This window comes from Monodelphis domestica, chromosome 4 (genome assembly GCF_027887165.1).
Source record: "Monodelphis domestica isolate mMonDom1 chromosome 4, mMonDom1.pri, whole genome shotgun sequence".
Lineage (NCBI taxonomy): Eukaryota > Metazoa > Chordata > Mammalia > Didelphimorphia > Didelphidae > Monodelphis > Monodelphis domestica.
This window is the reverse complement of record NC_077230.1, coordinates 217,745,675-217,764,758: the sequence shown is the minus strand read 5'-3', so window position 1 is coordinate 217,764,758 and position 19,084 is coordinate 217,745,675. Positions and strand designations below refer to the sequence as shown.

The following is a 19,084-nucleotide window of genomic DNA, read 5'->3' as shown; positions in this document are numbered from 1 at the left end:
TTTCTTTTTCTTCTCTAATTGCTACTGCTAGTACAATATTGAATAATAAAGTTGATAAGGGCATCCTTGTTTCACTCCTGATCTTATTGGGAATGCATCTATTTTGTCCCCATTGCAGATGATGTTGGCTAATGGTTTTAGATAGATACTGTTTATTATTTTTAGGAAAGATCCTTCTATTCCTATGCTTTCTAGTGTTTTCAATAGGAATGGGTGTTGTATTTTGTCAAAGACTTTTCCTGCATCTATTGAGATAATCATGTGATTTTTGTTGGTTTGCTTGTTGATATGGTTAATTATGTGCACGGTTTTCCTGATATTGAACCATCCATGCATTCTTGGTATAAATTCCACCTGATCAAAGTGACTAACACTCATGATGACTTGCTTTTTGTCTTTTTGCTAGTTTCCTGTTTAAGATTTTTGCATCTATGTTCATTAAGGACATTGGTCTATAGTTTTCTTTCTCCATTTTTAGCCTTCCTGGCTTTGACATCAGTACCTTATTTGTGTCGTAAAATGAATTTGGTAGAACTCCGTCTTTGATTATTGTGTCAAATCATTTGTATAGTATTGGGATTAGCTGTTCTTTGAATGTTTGATAGAATTCACTTGTGAATCCATCAGGCCCTGGGGATTTTTTCTTTGGGAGTTTTTTGATGGACTGTTTGATTTCTTTTTCTGATATGGTATTGTTTAAGAATGCTATTTCTTCTTCTATTAATCTAGGCAATTTATATTTTTGTAAATATTCATCCATATCACCTAGATTGGCATATTTTTGCCATACAATTGGGCAAAATAGTTTTTAACGATTGCCTTAATTTCCTCTTCTTTGGAGGTGAAATCCCGCTTTTCATCCCCTTAATTTGATTTTTTTCTTTCCTCTTTTTTATTAGATTGGCCGATATTTTGTCTATTTTGTTTTTTCAAAATACCAGCTTCTAGCCTTATTTATTAGTTCAATAGTTCTATCACTTTCAATTTTATTAATTTCTCCCTTAATTTTTAGGATGTCTAATTTGGTTTTCTCCTGGAGATTTTTAATTTGTTCGCTTTCAAGTTTTTTGATTTGCATGTCCAATTCATTGATCTCTGCCCTTCTTAATTTGTTAATATATGAACTCAAGGATATAAATTTTTCCCTGAGTACTGCTTTGGCTGCATCCAATAGAGTCTGAAAAGATGTCTCATCATTGTCATTTTCTTCAATGAAATTATTAATTGTTTCTATGATTTGTTCTCCGACTAGTCGATTTTGGAGAATCATATTATTTAATTTCCAATTAATTTTTGATTTAGCTCTCCATGTACCCTTATTGATCATTATTTTTATTGCCTTATGATCTGAAAAGGTTGCACTTATTATTTCTGCTTTTCTGCAGTTGTATGCCATGTTTTTATGACCTAATATGTGGTCAATCTTTGTGAATGTGCCATGTGCTGCTGAAAAGAAGGTGTATTCCTTTTTGTCCCTATTTATTTTTCTCCATATATCTACTAACTCTAGTTTTTCTAAGGTTTTATTCACCTCTTTTACCTTTCTTATTTATTTTTTTATTTGATTTATCTAAATTTGATAGTGGTAGGTTCAGGTCTCCCACTAGTATAGTTTTACTATCTATTTCCTCCTTCAATTCCACTAGTTTCTCCATTAGAAATTTGGGTGCTATACCATTTGGTGCCTACATGTTGATTAGTGATATTTCCTCATTATCTATGCTCCCTTTTATCAGGATGTATTTACCTTCCCTGTCCCTTTTAATTAGGTCTGTTTTTACTTTGGCTTTGTCAGATATCACGATTGCAACTCCTGCCTTCTTTCTGTCAGTTGAGGCCCAATAGGTCTTACTCCACCATTTAATTCTGATCTTGTGAGTATCTACTCACCTCATGTGTATTTCTTGTAGACAACATATGGTAGGATTCTGGATTCTAATCCACTATCCTATTCATCTACATTATATGGGTGAGTTCATCCCATTCACGTTCAAAGTTATGATTGTCACTTGTGAATTTCCTAGCATTTTGATATCCTGTCCTAGTTCTGACCTTTCTTTTTCTGCTATATCCTTTTAAACCAGTGGTTTACTTTTAGTCAATTCCCCTATTTACCTCCCTTGATATGCTTCCTATTTTGGCCCCTCCCTTTTTGTTCCCTTCTTGTTTTTTTAGGATCTGTTAAGTTCCCTCCTCCCTCTCCTTCCCTCCAATTTTATTGAGCTCCATCCCTCCTATCCCCCCCTTAGTTTTCCCTTCTTCCTTACCCTGTAAGATAAGATAGACTTCAAATCCCAGTGGATTTAGATGCTCTTCCCTCTCAGAATTGATTTTACTGAGTGTAATATTCGAGTATTACCTATTAACACTCTCTTCCTCTCCCTCTTATAAGAGTATTCTTCCCGTCCCCTTCCAATGTGTATCTTTGTGTGACAAAGGTTATTCTATTTATTTTATTTCTTCAGGTATCTCTTACTACCATCATCGATTCCCCTCACCCTTTTTTTATATCTCTTTATATCCTTTAATGCCCCAATCTTTTCCTATGAATGATTATTCTGTTTACTATAATAATGAAAACATTTTGAGAGTTACAAATAACATTCTCTCTCTCTCTCTCTCTCTCTCTATATATATATATATATATATATATATATAATTTTATTTAATTGTAGCCTTTAAAGAAGAGAGTTTGAATTTAAAAAAAGAAAAAAAAATTTCTCCTTTTCCCTCTTTCATATTTACCTTTTCATGTTTCTCTTGATCTTTGTGTTTGGATATCAAACTTTCCACTTAGTTCTGGTCTTTTCCTTACAAATATTTGAAAATCATCTATTTTGTTGAATGCCCATACTTTCCCCTGAAAGTATATAGTCAGATTTGATGGATAGGTGATTCTTGGTTGAAGACCCAGTTCTCTTGCCTTTCTGAATATCATGTTCCAGGCCTTGCGATCTTTTACTGTTGAAGCTGCCAGGTCTTGTGTGCTCCTGATTGGTACTCCTTGGTATTTGAATTGTCTCTTTTTGGCTTCTTGTAGACTTTTCTCCTTAGCTTGAAAGCTCTTGAATTTGGCAATTACATTGCTCATAATTGTCTTTTGAGGATTTATTGTAGAGGGTGTTCTGTGAACTCTTTCAATGTCTATTTTTCCCCCTTGTTCCAGAACTTCAAGGCAGTTTTCTTGGATGATCTCTTGTAGTATGGTGTCAAGGTTTCTGGGTTTTTTTTTTTTGGCTTTTCAGGTAGACCAATGATTCTCAAATTGTCTCTCCTTCCTCTGTTTCCCTGATCTGTCACCTTGTCAGTGAGATATTTTATGCTTTCTTCTATTTTGTCAGTCTTTTGACTTTACTCTTTACTTTATTAATTCTTTCTATTTTGCAAGATCATTGGTTTCCAGTTGCTCAATTCTGGTCCTTAATGCCTGGCTTTCTTTTAAAATCTTTTGGTTTTTCTGCTTTAACCTTTTTGGTATTCAGCTATGATTTCTTCATTTTTTTACACCATTTCCCAGTTCTCTTTCCAGAAGGCTTCCATCCTTTTTATAAGCTCCATTTGATATTCTTTCAGGTCTTGTGGACAATTTCCGTTTTTTTTGTTTTTGTTTTTGTTGTTTTTTTGCCTTTGTTTGAGTTTCATCCAGTATTTCCTCTGTGGCCTGGGTTTTTCCTCTGTAAAAATTTTCAAGGGTCACAGCCTTCTTTTTAGGTTTTTTGGAAGGATTTTGAGGCTCCTGTGCATGATTAGCCATTTTCCTGGATGTTTTCCCTTCCCTCTTTAGTCAGAAATCTGAGTCAGCTGGGCAAGTTCTCTGTGTATGGAGTTAAGGAGCAAGGATTTTGCCTTAGGTAAGCTCTCGATTCTCCGCAATCCTTTGTAGCTTTTCTTGGTGCCACCCTCCCAGGGGAGCTCAGGGTTTGCGCTCTCCTGCCCACCTGGGTTTCTGGTCTAGCTGCTTTCAGGGGTAATTCCCCGGGGGGGGGGGGGGTCCTAGTCAGCTCCCAAGGACCCTGAAGTTCTCCCTGCTCACTCCAGAAGCACTCCTCGCTCACTCCCTGACTCCGGCAGGCGAGCTGCCTTTGGGCACCTAAGGTCTGCGCTCTCTCGCGTGCTGGGGTTTTCTGCCTAGCTGCCTTCAGGGGTGGGTCCCCTGCTGTCCTAGTCAGCTCCCAAGGACCCAGAGGTACCCCTTGCTCACTTCAGAGGCACCCCTTGCTCTTTCATCTTGTCATGCGCTGGCTCTGGCTCTATAGGTGGGAGTGGGGGAGGGTGGATCAGCTCGCATTTGGGTAGAGGCCCTTTTATCCTCTTATGGACTGGAAAAGCCCCAATCTCACATACCTTCAATGCTGAACCCCACTTTACAGCTCCTCCGCTCCTCTGAAAATGATTCTTAAGGTCTTTTGGGGTAGTCCTTGTCAGTGTGTGCTGGCGAGAGTAAGTAAACCACGTTTAGATTGCTGCCATGCTTACCTGGAAGTCACAATGTCATCTTCTTGAGGGGCAAATACTATCCCAACTTTAGTATACTCCAAGATGCTGAGCAGAGTGAGTAGTCACTCAATAAACCCTCACTAATTGATTTCTTCATTCAACATATTTGTTATTGAATTATTAGTAAAGGCAACTAGGTGGCAAAATGCTATTTTTTATATAGATAAAGAACTATTTTTGAAGTCAGGAAAACCTGAGATCAAATATGGACTTAGATACTTCCTAGGTGGTAGAATTTGGCAAGTAACCCTTGTCTACCTCAGTTTCCTCAACTATAAAATGGAGATATCACCTACCTCCCTAAGTTGTTATGAGCATCAAGTGAGATATTTGTAAAGTACATAGTGTAGTACCAGGCACAGAGTAGGGGCTTAGTAAATATGCTTTTTTCTTCCTCCCTTCGTTCCTCCCTCCTTCCCTCCCTCCCTCCCTTCCTTCCTTCCTTCCTTCCTTCCTTCTTGTCTTTTCGAAAGATACATTTCCTTTTTTTTGTTTGTTTTCTTCATTTTGTGGGAGATTTTATTTTCTCTTCTGGAAACATGCATGTCTTTTTCAAAATTCTAAATCTGACACCATCTTCCCTCTTGGTTTTATGCCCCAGCTTGTCAGTAATCCTTGTGACACTAAACCAGTTTCTCATGAAAAAGAAGTGGGTAGAGCCCCTTATACTGTTCATTAGTAATACTTACTTGCTGTTGAATAACATTTAACACCCCTGTGCTGTTTCCCCACCCAGAAGTAGTGTCCTTGGCAATAATGTCAGTTCCTGGTTTTATGTCAGGATTAAGTTTTACCCTATAAAATGTTTTGGTTTTTTCTTATATAATTATGTGTCTGAATTCACTTTTAGTAATGGAGCATGTCTGACAGAAGTTGATTTTATGGGGGAGTTCAAGGAGAATTATGAAAAGAAAATCCATTATTCTTGGCCTGTTGTCCCACATTCTTTCATACTGTAACTCCCTGTCAAGTTACTATTATATCATCCCAGCATCAAGCTGAGAGATTCCACACACTGAACAGTGGCCCATTGGAGCTGAGTTACTTGTCTGACTCATGTTGGTTTGGGCTAAAGAACAGAACATACTTCATTAACACATTCTTACTGTTTTGTCTATTAAAGCGTGGAGTTGATAATTATTGACTAACATATTGACATAATGACATCTTGAAGAGAAGGCATCACTTGAGAGCTCTGTTAACTTTAATTATGCCTTCAACTTTAAAAGAGATTAAAAGGACATGTTAAATATGCCATCAACTTTACTTTATAATTTTTTTCTTGAAGCTGTAGCAATCCTCTATAAAATGATGACTTGTGGGGAGAGTTTTCACTAAGGCTGTGCAATTCCCATTCGTCTGCTTTTTGTCATTTGCTACAGGTACCCAGCGTGCCAATGCTCGGGCTCCTGCCCCTTACAAACGAGATTTTGAAGCCAAACTGAGGAACTTCTACAGGAAGTTGGAAACAAAAGGATATGGACAAGGGCCAGGAAAGTTAAAGTAAGTAAAAGTGATCTGTGGAACCAGATTCATAGATAATCAAAGGATAACCCGTATTTGGGAAATCACTAAATTGACTCTGAACAAACATCGCCAGTCTTTGCTTTAGTCTTTCATTGATGTCCTGACATTTCTGAATGAATTATATATAAGCCTAATTTTGAGAATAAGTGCCACTAAATCTTAAGCTTTTTTTTTTATTGCTTTAAAAAATACCACTGCTTGCTAAGTTGCAAGAAAAGAATTAACAGTTGGGGAGAGAACTGTATTTTTTCTCTTCTTAAAATTACATCTTTTCTCATTAGGTCATACAATGTATACTCCAAATGCCTTTCAACATATCATGAATTAAATTTTACTATTACCTGAGTTCATCCATAAACATTAATAGCTTTCATCTTCATTTCTTCCCACACATTAAAAAATAATAATAGCTCATGTTTATAGAGAACCTTACAATTTACAAAGAAATCTTTAAATATTTAGAACCTCAGCTTTATTTTTTTCCTTTCACAGTAGGTTTTTTTTTCAATGAATGCATTTGACTTTTTCTTTTTTTTTTTTTTGAAAATTTTATTTAATTAGTCAACTTAGAATATAATTCCTTGGTTACAAGAATCATATTCTTTCCCTCCCCTCTGCCACCCCTTCCCATAGCCGACTATTCCACTGGGTTTTACATATGTCCTTGATCAAAACCTATTTCCATGTTGTTGATGTTTGCACTAAGATGATCATTTAGTCTACATCTCCAATCATATCCCCCTTGACCCATGTAATCAAGCAGTTGTTATTCTTCCATGTTTCTACTCCCACAGTTTTTCCTCTGAATGTGGATAGTGTTCTTTCTCATAGATCCCTCCATGTTGTTCAGGATCACTGCATTGTCACTAATGGAGAAGTCCATTACATTTGATTGTACCACAGTGTATCAGTCTCTGTGTACAATGTTTTCCTGATTCTGCTCCTTTCTCTCTGCATCACTTCCTGGAGGTTGTTCCAGTTCACATGGAATTACTCCAGTTCATTGTTCCTTTGAGAACAATTGTATTCCATCACCAACAGATACCACAATTTGTTCAGCCATTTCCCAATTGAAGGGCATCCCCTCATTTTCCAATGTTTTGCCACCACAAAGAGCCCAGCCATGAATATTCTTGTACAAGTCTTTTTCCTTATTATCTCTTTGGGGTATAAACTCAGCAGTGCTATGGCTGTATCTTAGGGCAAGCAGTCTTTTAGCACCCTTTGGGCATAGAGAACCTCAGCTTTAAACATCCTATGTGATTTAAGAATGTTATATCCTTATAGCACAACCATATGGTTTTGCCAAGAATAAATTTTCCCTCTCTCTATTTTGAGGGTGTGGGTAAGGGCCAAATAGCATTCAATTCTTTGAGAGTGCCACAGGATGAGAATTTTCCTATTGATGGTGGGCACCTGTGACTTTCAGCCAGATCCAAGTGAACCAATGATATATGAATTAGCTTCAGGGTTCAAGGTCAGACTTCTGGATCACAGCCCCATTTGAAGAATTCTTGACCCCAGTGGGAAGTCACATTTCTTCTCAATCCCACTCTTTCCTAGCTGCTTACAAGGTAGCAAGAGATATGCCATAATTCTAATATAATTTATAATTCTCACATTTACAAAGCATTTTCACATCTATAATCTCATTTGATCCTCACCAAAAGCCTATAAGAATATGGAGAGCATATATTATTATCCCTATTTTATAGACTAGGCTTAGAGAGCTAATTAAGTTCCCAGGGTAACACATCTTAGTAAATGGTACAGCCAAGCCTTAGGTCCAAGTGTTTCTGATTTGAAATTCAAGGCCATCTCTAGTATAACAATACTGCCTCAGGAATATTGCAGAGCTGTAGTAGATACTTTTCATCCCTTGGTTGCTACCATGGGCTTCCTTTTGCATTGAATTCTTAGAAGAGGGTAAAGCTAGAAATATGCCTCTTGTAATTACTGGATGCCCGAGTTATTATGTCAGCATCAGGCAGACCGGGATATTATTATACTTGATTGAAACCAAAGATATATTAAAAAAAAAAAAGCACATAGTTGCTGTTGCCCCATAGCTACCTGGAGTTGGTGAGGGAAAGAGAAAAGAAAATTTTTGCACATGCTCTTAGTCTCCATCATTCATCCAGGAATCAAGTAAAAATTCTATTGTTTATGGAGAAGAATCAGAAGAGATTGATTCTGATATGGTGGGCAGAGAGGGGGGGGTGTGGTATATGAGTCTAGGACCATTGTCGGGAGGATTAGCAAAAAAAATCTTACCATCTGTTATGCAAATGGAAAGCATCATGGCACAGTAGAAAAAAAAGCACTGAAATTGTAATCAGAGGACCTGCTTTCAAATCACAGTTTTGCCACTATCTCCCTGTTTGAACTTGGGAAGCCATAAGATTTCTTTGGACCCATTTTCTCTTCTTTGAAATAAGAGCATTGGATTAGATGACTTCAGTAATCTCTTTTAACTCTATAATAATTTTTATCACTAACTTGATATTTATTATTTCATAAATTCCTAGTTTTCATGTGCCCCCAAACTCATTCTGAGGCCACAACGGTACACAATTCCTACAGATAGCTCTGTTTTTAATGATTGTAGCCACTTGAGCTTCTGGGGAAACTCCCATCCTTGCTTGGTACTAAGTGACCTTAATATAATTCCTGTTGGGGACATCTCTAAAAGATTGGAAAGGGAGATTTATTTCAAGCAACTGTTTTGAACTTGGCAGTCATTGCCTGTGCTAGATGTCACTTCCAGGACCGCCCACAAGGGCTCTTCAGCAAGAATGTCTGACAAAGCTCCATGTACGTAATTGACCTTTAACAAATAACTGAACTGAACAAATAACTGAATATAATTGAATAGAGTCAACATAAAAAAGCTCAGCATTGCATCAGTAGGGAAAAAATGAGGAAAGAGGACCATCTTCACCACTCTATGCTTCTGATATTGAAGTTTATAGGATCATAGCTCTAGAGCTGGAAAGTGCCATCTATTCCAACCACATCATTTTACAAATGAGGAAATCAAGGTTTAGGAAAGTCTTGTGAAGTATCTTGTGAAGAGGCAGGATTTGAAGCCTAGTCCTCTGACTCCAGATATTTTATTGTTCTTTTCACATCATCATTATGACTGAAATTAGTATTTGCTTAGGACTTTAAACATTGCAAAATGTTTTTTCATATATTATTTTGTGTGAGTCTCACAACAGCCTGTGAGGTAGGTTCTATGGGTCCCATTATCTCTGGTTAGCACTGAGGAAATTGAGACTCAGATTAAATGACGTTCCCATGGTCACATGACTAGTATGAGCCAGAGGTGTTCTTCCGGTCCCAGAACCAACATTCTTTGTAGCACACCACACTGTTATTTCCCTTTTGTCATCTTTATAGTCTTCCAAATGTTGTCATTTGCAGTAAGAGCAACCTGAAATGCTGGGGTTTTTTTCTAATTTATTATACATTTATTTTTAACATATTTTTAAAGTTAATTTAATTTTTAAATTAAATTAATTTTTTTTAAATTTTGAGTTCCAAATTCTCTCCCTACCCCAATTTTTCCTCCGCCTACTAAGAAGGCAAGCAATATATCAGTTATACACACGAAATCATGCAAAACATTTCCATGTTAGCCATATTTCTCCAAAAGAAAAAGCAAGAATAGAAAAGAAAGTAGGAAAATTATACTTTAGTTTGCACTCAGAGTTATCAGTTCCATCTCTGGAGGTAGATAGTATTTTTTCAGCATGAGGGAGTATCTTAGATCATTGTATTGATCAATCTTGCACACATCTTTCACAGTTGATCATCATTACAGCATTGCTGTTGCTGTGCATAATAGTCTACTAGTTGTTCTCACTTCACTTTGCATCAGTTCATATTTTTATGAAACCACCCCCCTTGCCATTTTCCACAGCACAATAGTATCCTATCACAATCATATACTGCATTTTATTCAGTCATGCCTTAATTAATCAGTATCTCCTCAATTTTAAGTCTTTGCCACCACAAAAAGAACCACTATTAATATTTTGTACATATAGATTCTTTTCCTTTTCCTTTGATCTCTTTGGAAATACAGACCTATTAGTAATATTGCTATGCCAAAGGCTTTGCATAACTTTATAGCTCTTTGGGCATGTTTCCAAACTGTCTTCCAGATTTGTTAGACCAGTTCACTACTCCACCAATAATTCATTTGCAGACCTATGTTTCTCTCATCCCCTCCAGCATTCATCATTTCTCATACCTTAGAGATGTTTTAATTTATTATCAATAGTAATTTAGGTTATTTTTATATGATTATACATAGCTTTGATTTTGATTTCTTCTTTCAAAGACTATTTTTTCATATCCCTTGATCATTTATCAGTTGGGGAATGGCTTTTATTTTTTATAAATTCAACTTAATTTTCTATATATTTGAGGAACTGTAAAATTTTCTGTTACTTCATTGTCTATGGTACCTTTTAGCAAACCAGAGTTTCTCTTTTAATTGGTCTATTTTTGCTTTTGCTTTTTCTGGGATCATGGTTGCTATCTCTGCCTTTTTTATTTCAGCTGAAGCATATTAGATTTTGCTCCAGCACTTTATTTTAACTCTATGTATGTCTTTCTGATTCAAGTGTTTCCTATAGACAACATATTGTTGATTACTAGTTTCTAATTCATTCTGCTATCTGCTTCCATTTTATGGGTAAGCTCATCTATTCACATTCAGAGTTATGATTACTATATATTTCCCTCTATCCCATTATCTATTTCTTCCTCTCCCTTTTTATCTGTCTTCTCAAAAGTCTTATTTTCCTCCTGACCATTGCTTCCCTTGATCTACCCTCCTCTTTATCATCTCCCCTTTCTTCTATCCCGTTCCCCTCCAATTTCTCTATTGAGTAAGATACATTTCTATACACAACTGCATGTGTGTATATGTGTGTGTGTATATATATATATATATACATATATATATATATGTTTTTCTTCAAACCAACTCCTATGAGAATGAGATTCAAGCATTGCCTGCCATCCCCTCATTTTCCTCTCTGTTATAAAAGCTCCTTTTCCCATTTCTTTTTTATGTCAGGAAATTTTCCTCATTGTACCTCTTCAAAATGTTGTCTTTGGCAATAATCTTGAATATGCCTCCAGCGGGTGGTCACTTAACCTCATTCTGCCTCAATTTCCCTAGAAGTAAAATTAGAATAATAATAATTAGGTCCCAGGATTGTTGGATCAAATAAGATAATATTTGTAAAGCATTTAGCACAGTACCTGCCATGTAATAGATACTATATAAATACTATTTATCATCATCATCATCATTATTAGATTTTAAATTCACAACTTTTAAATATAATTAAGCTATGTGTTCCTCTAAGTGGATGTTACATTATGGATTTTCAAATTTATAAAAGGAATTAAGAATCATTGTAAGCTTTTTTTGGAGAGATATCTTCTCTCCATGTTGTCTAAGTTATATCTTTAGGCACTTAGTAACTATATCCCTCACCTAAGTACAGTGAGCCTAACAACATTACCTAATGGGGTTGTAATTCCTTTATTAAACAAAAGTTGTGTGTGCTTTATTTGGTAAGCATTTTATTCTTGGAGGAAAATAGTCATTTCACTGCGTACAATGGATTCTCTGGGGTTATTATTCCAGGTCATAGGCAGGTTGTACTGCTTACCAACTTATATTCTCATATGCACTTAAAAAATTACAGAACATAGTTATGTTAGAGATGGCTGGTGATTTTTTTTTGCAAGTATGCTAAGGATGCTTTTAATTATCAAGTTAATCTAAAAAAATAAAGAATATAGTTTTATGTAGAGAGACATTTAAAAAGATGGTATATGTGTGTATATATATATATATATTACCTAATTATATATGTATTTGTGTGTCTTTCTCTAGGATAAGTAATGGAAACTATTTATATTTTTAAAATATTTATGTACAGGTTAATCATCAGAAGAGACCATTTGTTGGAAGATGCTTTTAATCAGATTATGGGTTATTCCAGAAAAGACTTGCAGAGGAATAAGCTCTATGTCACCTTTGTTGGAGAGGAAGGGTGAGTAGAACAGAGAAGTGGCCTAAAGAGAACAAGTTGCCTGTTATGCAGCTGTGCCCGGATGTTTCACCATCATGTTGTGGTTGCCTGAAACAGGAAAGTATTTTGGCAGGAAATACCATTCATGTAAGCTTCAACCTTTTTTCTTTCTTTCTTTCTTTCTTTCTTTCTTTCTTTCTTTCTTTCTTTCTTTCTTTCTTTCTTTCTTTCTTTCTTTCTTTCTTTCTTTCTTTCTTTCTTTCTTTCTTTCTTTCTTTCTTTCTTTCTTTCTTTCTTTCTTTCTTTCTTTCTTTCTTTCTTTCTTTCTTTCTTTCTTTCTTTCTTTCTTTCTTTCTTTCTTTCTTTCTTTCTTTCTTTCTCTTTCCTTCCTCTTTCTATCTTTCTCTCTCTTTATCTATTTTTCTTGGTTTCCTCAAATTAAAAAAATTATTTCATATTGAAAAGATTCTGACTGTTCAGCTGAAGATGTCTTCTGAGGGATTTTTGGCTCACATTTCCCCTTCCCCCTTTTTTTTTTTGAGAGGCAAGGTAGGGCTTGAGGGAGGGAAGGGTTTATATATTTGATTGTCCATGGTCTTTAATTATGTGCAGTGGTATGTTAGGTAAAAAGCATTACACCATCTAGACAAGGCCAATTTTGCTTTTACCAGTTGAAATCCTACTACCCACTAAGAGATCCTTGTTAACAAGGTTTCTGGGCCCTCTCCCTAATTAGCTCCACCTCCAGTTTTTCTGTTTCCTTGGGAGAGGCAGGAAACCATCCAAAATATCCACCTGACATAAACAAATATATCAAACCTTCATGACTCTTTGGTGAGTAAGCATCTAGAGATAAGGATTAGGCAATAAAGATGTACAAGACTCCCACACAGTTGAAGACTCTTGTAGCAAGACAGACACAACAGTTGTGAAGTTCCCATCTTAGAAGGTGCCATTTCCCATCACTGTTCTTTGCCAGCCTTCTCAGTTCCATGGTTACATTCAAACACCTTCAGGCATGAGGATGCTCTTAGAGATCCCAGACTACCCATTATGTGAACCTTGAATAGGAGACATGTTGGAAAATCTCAGAGCATCTTCTATCAGCTTGTGTCCATTTGTGTGGTTTCAGAGCCCAAGTTTAGAGACATCTGCCCGCTCCTCAGGTGCTGCACTTGTTCACTAGACAATAAAGTTACCTCTCCTTTGGCTCTGTTGTAAGGCAGTGTTCCATATGGATTTTTTCCTTGCCCTGAGATCTTTATCATTCCAGTTAATGACTCATTCTTGGGCTTTTCCCCCCACAATACTATCACCTTTCTGTGGTTGGACAGAATGTATCTATTAGAAGACAGCCAATGATTTAGAAACGTGAAAATATTAACACAGAAGCTAAATGGTTGGCGTCTCGTAACTTTAATGACCAGAGCTCCCAAAGCATGGTCTGGTGTTCATTAAGGTGGCCAGGAGGTGTGCTGGTGAAAAATTAAGAAATCTATTTGGCCTTAACACAGCTATGCATAGAATATGAAATATGCTCTGTCTCAACCAGTGAGAGGAGATTGAATTCCCTCACCTGATACCCCAATTTCCTTCCTTTACAACTTTATCTACCATGGTGCATTACTATGTCAGAATGAGTTAGCATGGAGTTTTGGTGCAAAGAGTCTTAGCAAGCCATAAGTGAGAAACAGCATGGAACAGTGGAAAGGAGAACCAGATTTGAAGTAAAAAACTCTAGGTTCAAATTCTGCCTCTCTCCTAGCTGTGTGACTCTGGGAAACTCCTCTCACTCCTGTGGACCTCTGTTTCCTTATCTTTAACTATGAGTGGTAATTGTGATAACCTCTAAGGTCCTTTCCAGCTCTAAATCTAGAATCCTATGTTCCACTGTGCCCCCAGCCTGAAAGAGAACAAATTATTGTAATGGTTGATTATCCTAAAGCAACTTTCCTATAAACTGAACACACAGCCTTCATCTCCACCAGCAATGCCAGAGTGGGCAGGTTTGGCACCCTTTCTTTGAATAAACATCACTGATCTCTCCTTTCCCAGTTCCCAGTCATTCTGTTTTTCTAGGAATACAGTTTTGGTTAACCCACAGGGAACAAGAGGAGCAGGAGAGTTTATAGAAGTGTTAACTCTCCCAGCCACAGTGTGCTGTTCCCAGGACTTGCTTTGGCCTATCCACCAGCAGTACAAACTTATATGAACAAGACCAGCTGATTTTATGACCTCACCCTGAAACAGCTGCAAGTGGAAGGAGATCCTGTTGACATCACTCTAGCATTATGCTGGAGTCTTTCTTAGCTACATACTTAATCATGGTCTTAAAGAGAAGTAGAATTGAGGAACAAATAAAAAGTTGAAACAACAGGCTGCTGCTGCCTGGGAGGGAAAATAGGAACAACTTTAAATTAATAATTTATTTCTACTTTCCCAAATACATTAAATAATGAATAAGAGATCATTAGTCTTTCTGTTTGGTTTACATTGGGAATGCAAGTTGATTTCTACTGAAGTAGAAAAGCAAACCAGAAGTATTTACCATTTGCTATCTTTACTTGTTCTGTGCCCTTTAGAAATATTACCTTTTAATGCTTTGAAAACCTTAAATATGTGCATCATTTTATTCCACTTTCCATATGTATCTGCAATGATAAAAAGCTTGAAATTCTGGCAGATCTAGTTTCTGATAAAAATTTAACAGGATTTTGCAATGGAATCAGGAAAAACTTTTTTCACATCCCATTTTTTGTCTGTTGTATCCCAAAAGTCTTACTGCAGTTTTAAGCTTAAAACTATTAAATCCCACCAAACTATGGTTGCCTTTTGCTATTCCATCTACTGGTGCAGATCAAAAATGACTACTCAATATCTTCTTGTCCTCTATAATTCTCATCCATCCAAGACTTTCTAGAAATTTTCTTTGTGCCAAAGGGATATAAGTATTCCATCGAGATTGATTCTTTTGACACTTTACATCTTGTACCATATATCATCACCAAGAAAATATTGGTGTTATCATGAGAGGTTTTTGTGGTAACAAGCTGCTTCGAACCAATCATTCAAAGCAGTACGGATTTTCTCAAATGCACATTACAACCTAAACGTATCATCCTATAGCTTTGTACTCAGCACTCTGTCTATGTGTAATGTCCAGTCTATGCTATATGCATGTATATGAATCTGCTGATGGACAAACTCAATAGACTTCATAGATCGTCAGTTTGATATAATCTAGACTTGAGATGTCCAACACAAAGTGACAAAACTCCTCCAGTTTTGTCAGCAACCTAAACCAAATTAAAATGTAATTGGGAAATGTTTGACAAAACAAATAAAAATGCAAAACAACATAATGTTAGTTTGAAGTTTTTCAAGACTTTTGCAACGACATCATTTCTGCATAAGTTTGACACTGCTGATCCAGACAATATACATTTTTCATCTGTTTTCATTTGTTTTTTTGTTTTTTTTAAATAAAGATGGTCAAGCTGTTGTCTTTTAAAGATACTGAGAATTGCCTGAGGAATTTCTTGAATTATATGAATGGAGCATTTGGAGAGTGAGGTATTCTTCTGTTTGGACTTTTACAAGATAGCTTAGCAATGAAGTGGCTCAGTGTGTAGAGTAGTGGGCCTAGAGTCAGGAAGACATGAGTTCAAATCCAGAACTTACTGGCTGTGTGATCCCGGGCAAGTCATTTAACTTCCTTTTGTCTTAATTCACTGGAGAAGAAAATGGCAAAGCACTCCATTATCTTTACCAAGAAAAGTCCATGGACAGTATGGTTCATAGGGTCATAAAGAGTTGGACACAACTGAATAAGAAGATATCTTCCATTACTTTGGGGAATACTTTAGGCAATAGGAGTAGTGACTCTGGAATGGTAAAAAGGATATGCAAATTTAAAGTAGACCCCACTTCATGGAAGCTCCACAATTATAAACTTATTGGTCATATCTATAAGATAGTTACATTTTTCTTTTTTTTTTCTTGCCTTTCTCTACCTCCTCCCACTCCAAATTTATTTGAATAGTATTAGATTTTATTTTAAGTGAGTACTCAATTATCTGTTGGAAACATTCCTTCTGGGTTTTATTGATATCATTGGCCCTGATGAACTAACATGTTTGAATTATGGGTCACATAAATTATATGTCAAAGAACATGGAGTCAGGAAGACCTGAGTTCAAATCCTACCTTAGACACAAGCTATTTTACCCTGGAGAAGTTACTTAAACTCTCTGTGCCTCAGTCTCTTCATCTCTAAAATAAGGGGCATGTACATGATGACCTACAACAACAATGACTACAAATACTACTGACAGCTCCTATGTAGCATTCCAAGATTTGCAAAGTGTATATTTCAAATACAGCAGCCTGGGGAGGTAAGAACTTTTATTATCCTCATTTTGTCCCAGCTTTAAAGCTATGCTCCTATGAACCTGTCATCTTATAGGATCTATAATTTTGTAGGATACTAGGCCATCAAGTACAGAAAGAAAAGATGAAATAATGTTTCTCAGACAGCTTAGGTATGAATCATAAAGTCTTCCAAGAGTGAGAAAACTCTCCTTTAAGCTGGTCTTTGGCATCAGGATAATGAATTGTAGTTTATTCTCATGATATGGAAATCAAAGGAGGTTTGAGGCAAGATAAATGACTAGAAAACGTATAATCTGCCCTTTGCAGAATAGCTCCAATAGGTTTTTCAGTTGAGATAATGCGAATTCCCAGAGTATCACAGATGTTCGTGTTAAAATGAAATCACAGAAATGCTTCCAGAACTGGCAAAAATGTTTAGATTTTAACCATCACTAATGCTCCTTTGATACTCTTTAGTAAGAGATTGGCACTTAAGTACTAGGTTTTAGTCCAAATTCTGTTACTTACCTCTTGAATGATCTTGGGGGCTGAATTTATTGTCAGGAAAACCCAAATTCAAACCCTACTTCAGATACTTCTGTGGTCCTGGGTAAGTCATCTCTCTGTTTCCTCTTCTGTGAAATGAAAGGGAGGGAATGGATGATCTCTAAAGCTATTCCTAGTTGTAGAATACATAATGACCTAATTAGCTTATTTTTTAACCTTGTTGCTTGGTTTCTTAGAGAAGAGAAAGTAGAAATCTGGCTTGATCAAAGTTGGAAGTTTTTTGCATGCACTAAAATCCCCATTCCACTCAACATGGTTGGCCATCTTTGCCAGGGAGCAAAGGGGAACTGGTATGCAGTGGCTCAGAACTAAATCATCTTGACAGAACATAGTGGGAAAATGTGCATTATGCTGGCCTTGTCTCAGGCTCCCACAAGCATATCAGCAACTACTTTGTGCTCACAAGCAGTGAAATGCTGCATGTTCTTCAAATTTATTGTTTTCTTTGGAAGTAAAGTTTGCATATTATGCCTAAGAGAGTCAAGGATGTGTTTGTGTGGAAAAGCAGAGAAGGTAGTTTGTGGTCTTCTGCTACTACACCCTGGATGAGCCCTTACCTTAGGAAAACCCTGAAGCAACAAAGGTGTGAGAGCCTGGAAAAGGAGCATCTCTTTTCACCTCCCCCTTTTCCCTGTTATAACAACCCTGTAAAAAGGTGCCTTTCTTTAAGATGAAGAATGAGTTCATTATTACTCATGTATAATCAAATGATGTCAGTCACTCAGCTTGCAAAGCCATGTTTCAAACCGGGAGAGGATGTATGCAAATAATTTCAGTTAGGGGGTTTCAAAGCAATCAGAGTCCTGGCCACATTTCATTCTGTACTCCTCCCCACAAGATGGGTCAAAGAGTGCATCTAAAGAGGAAGAGAAACTGGAACTTCTTTCTAATACAAAATGAAATGTAATCCTTCATAGTAAGCCCAGACTATCTCTGATAATCCTGAATTAGTGTTTTTAGTTTTTATTGATGCTATTAGCTCACACGTATATGGCAATGGATAGTTTATAAAGTAGTCACTAGACAACCGTGGGAAACGTTAGTGTTAAGTGTTATTGGCCCCACTTTAAAGATGTGAAAGGTGAGATGCATAAAGGTTGAGAGACTTGACAACAGTCACATGTGTGGTAAAGGGTTAGTCCCAAGGTTCTAGTACAAGAATCAGGAAAGCCTTATCTAATCTCAGACACTTACTAGCTGTGGGACCCTGGTAGGCAAGTCATTTAACTAATGCTGTCTGCCTCAGTTTCTTCATCTGTAAAATGGGGGTTATAATAGTATCTATCCCTTAGGGTTAGTATGAGGATAAAATAAGTTAATATTTGCAAGGTGCAGTGTAAACCATAAAGTACTATTAATATAGCATACTACACATTCTAGAAAACATTTCTTATAAGTGTTATTATTCATAATAATAGAGTTAGTCAGTGTGGCCAAATGGAGAAAGCTAGACAGGGATTTTCCTAGATTTCTAGGTCTTTTTCAAACTTGGGTTTGAATTCTGCCTTGGATACTTGCTACCTGTATCACTGTGGGCAAGTCCCTCTCACTGTGGATCTCAGTGTTCTCAGGAGGTGGACTCAATAACCTCTTTCAGTCATACATCTATCAGCTATCTGATCAGCTATCACTCTGTGGCAATAGCTGATATTTGTCACACTTGTTTGTGAGATGCTTCACATACGTTATACCATTTGATCCTCATGGCATCTCTCAGTTTCCTCATCTGTAAAGGAAGAGGGTAAAGTAGGAGGGTCCAGTACTTAGCACAGTGTAGAGCATGCAGTAAATGCTTCATTAATGCTTGGCTCCAATACTCCTTACTGTTCTGAGTCTATGATCTTAAGAATGTATCTCTGATCACAGCTTTCCAAAAAAGTAGGCAATGCTGATAGTATTATCCCCATTTTCCATATGAAGGAACCAAGTCTCTGAGAGGTCACAAAGAGATAGTATCAGAGGCAAGAGGCAAACCTGTTTCATCTGACTGAGGGGCTGGTCCTTGTTCCATTGTCCCACACTATCTCTCCTAAGAAAAATCCATGAAATCCCACTTTAAT

General features: G+C 36.7%; 1 protein-coding gene across 3 annotated transcripts in view; it reads left to right on the top strand.

Moving 5' to 3' along the window:
• The window catches only part of HECW2 (HECT, C2 and WW domain containing E3 ubiquitin protein ligase 2), a 466,207-nt gene that overhangs the window by 410,852 nt on the left and 36,271 nt on the right, over positions 1-19,084 (top strand). For all 3 annotated transcript variants that reach the window (XM_016433751.2, XM_001369816.4, XM_007494546.3), the window contains 2 exons: positions 5,880-6,000; positions 11,994-12,107. In XM_016433751.2, the coding sequence (XP_016289237.1) occupies positions 5,880-6,000; positions 11,994-12,107 (235 nt within the window). The remainder of the gene's footprint in view (positions 1-5,879; positions 6,001-11,993; positions 12,108-19,084) is intronic.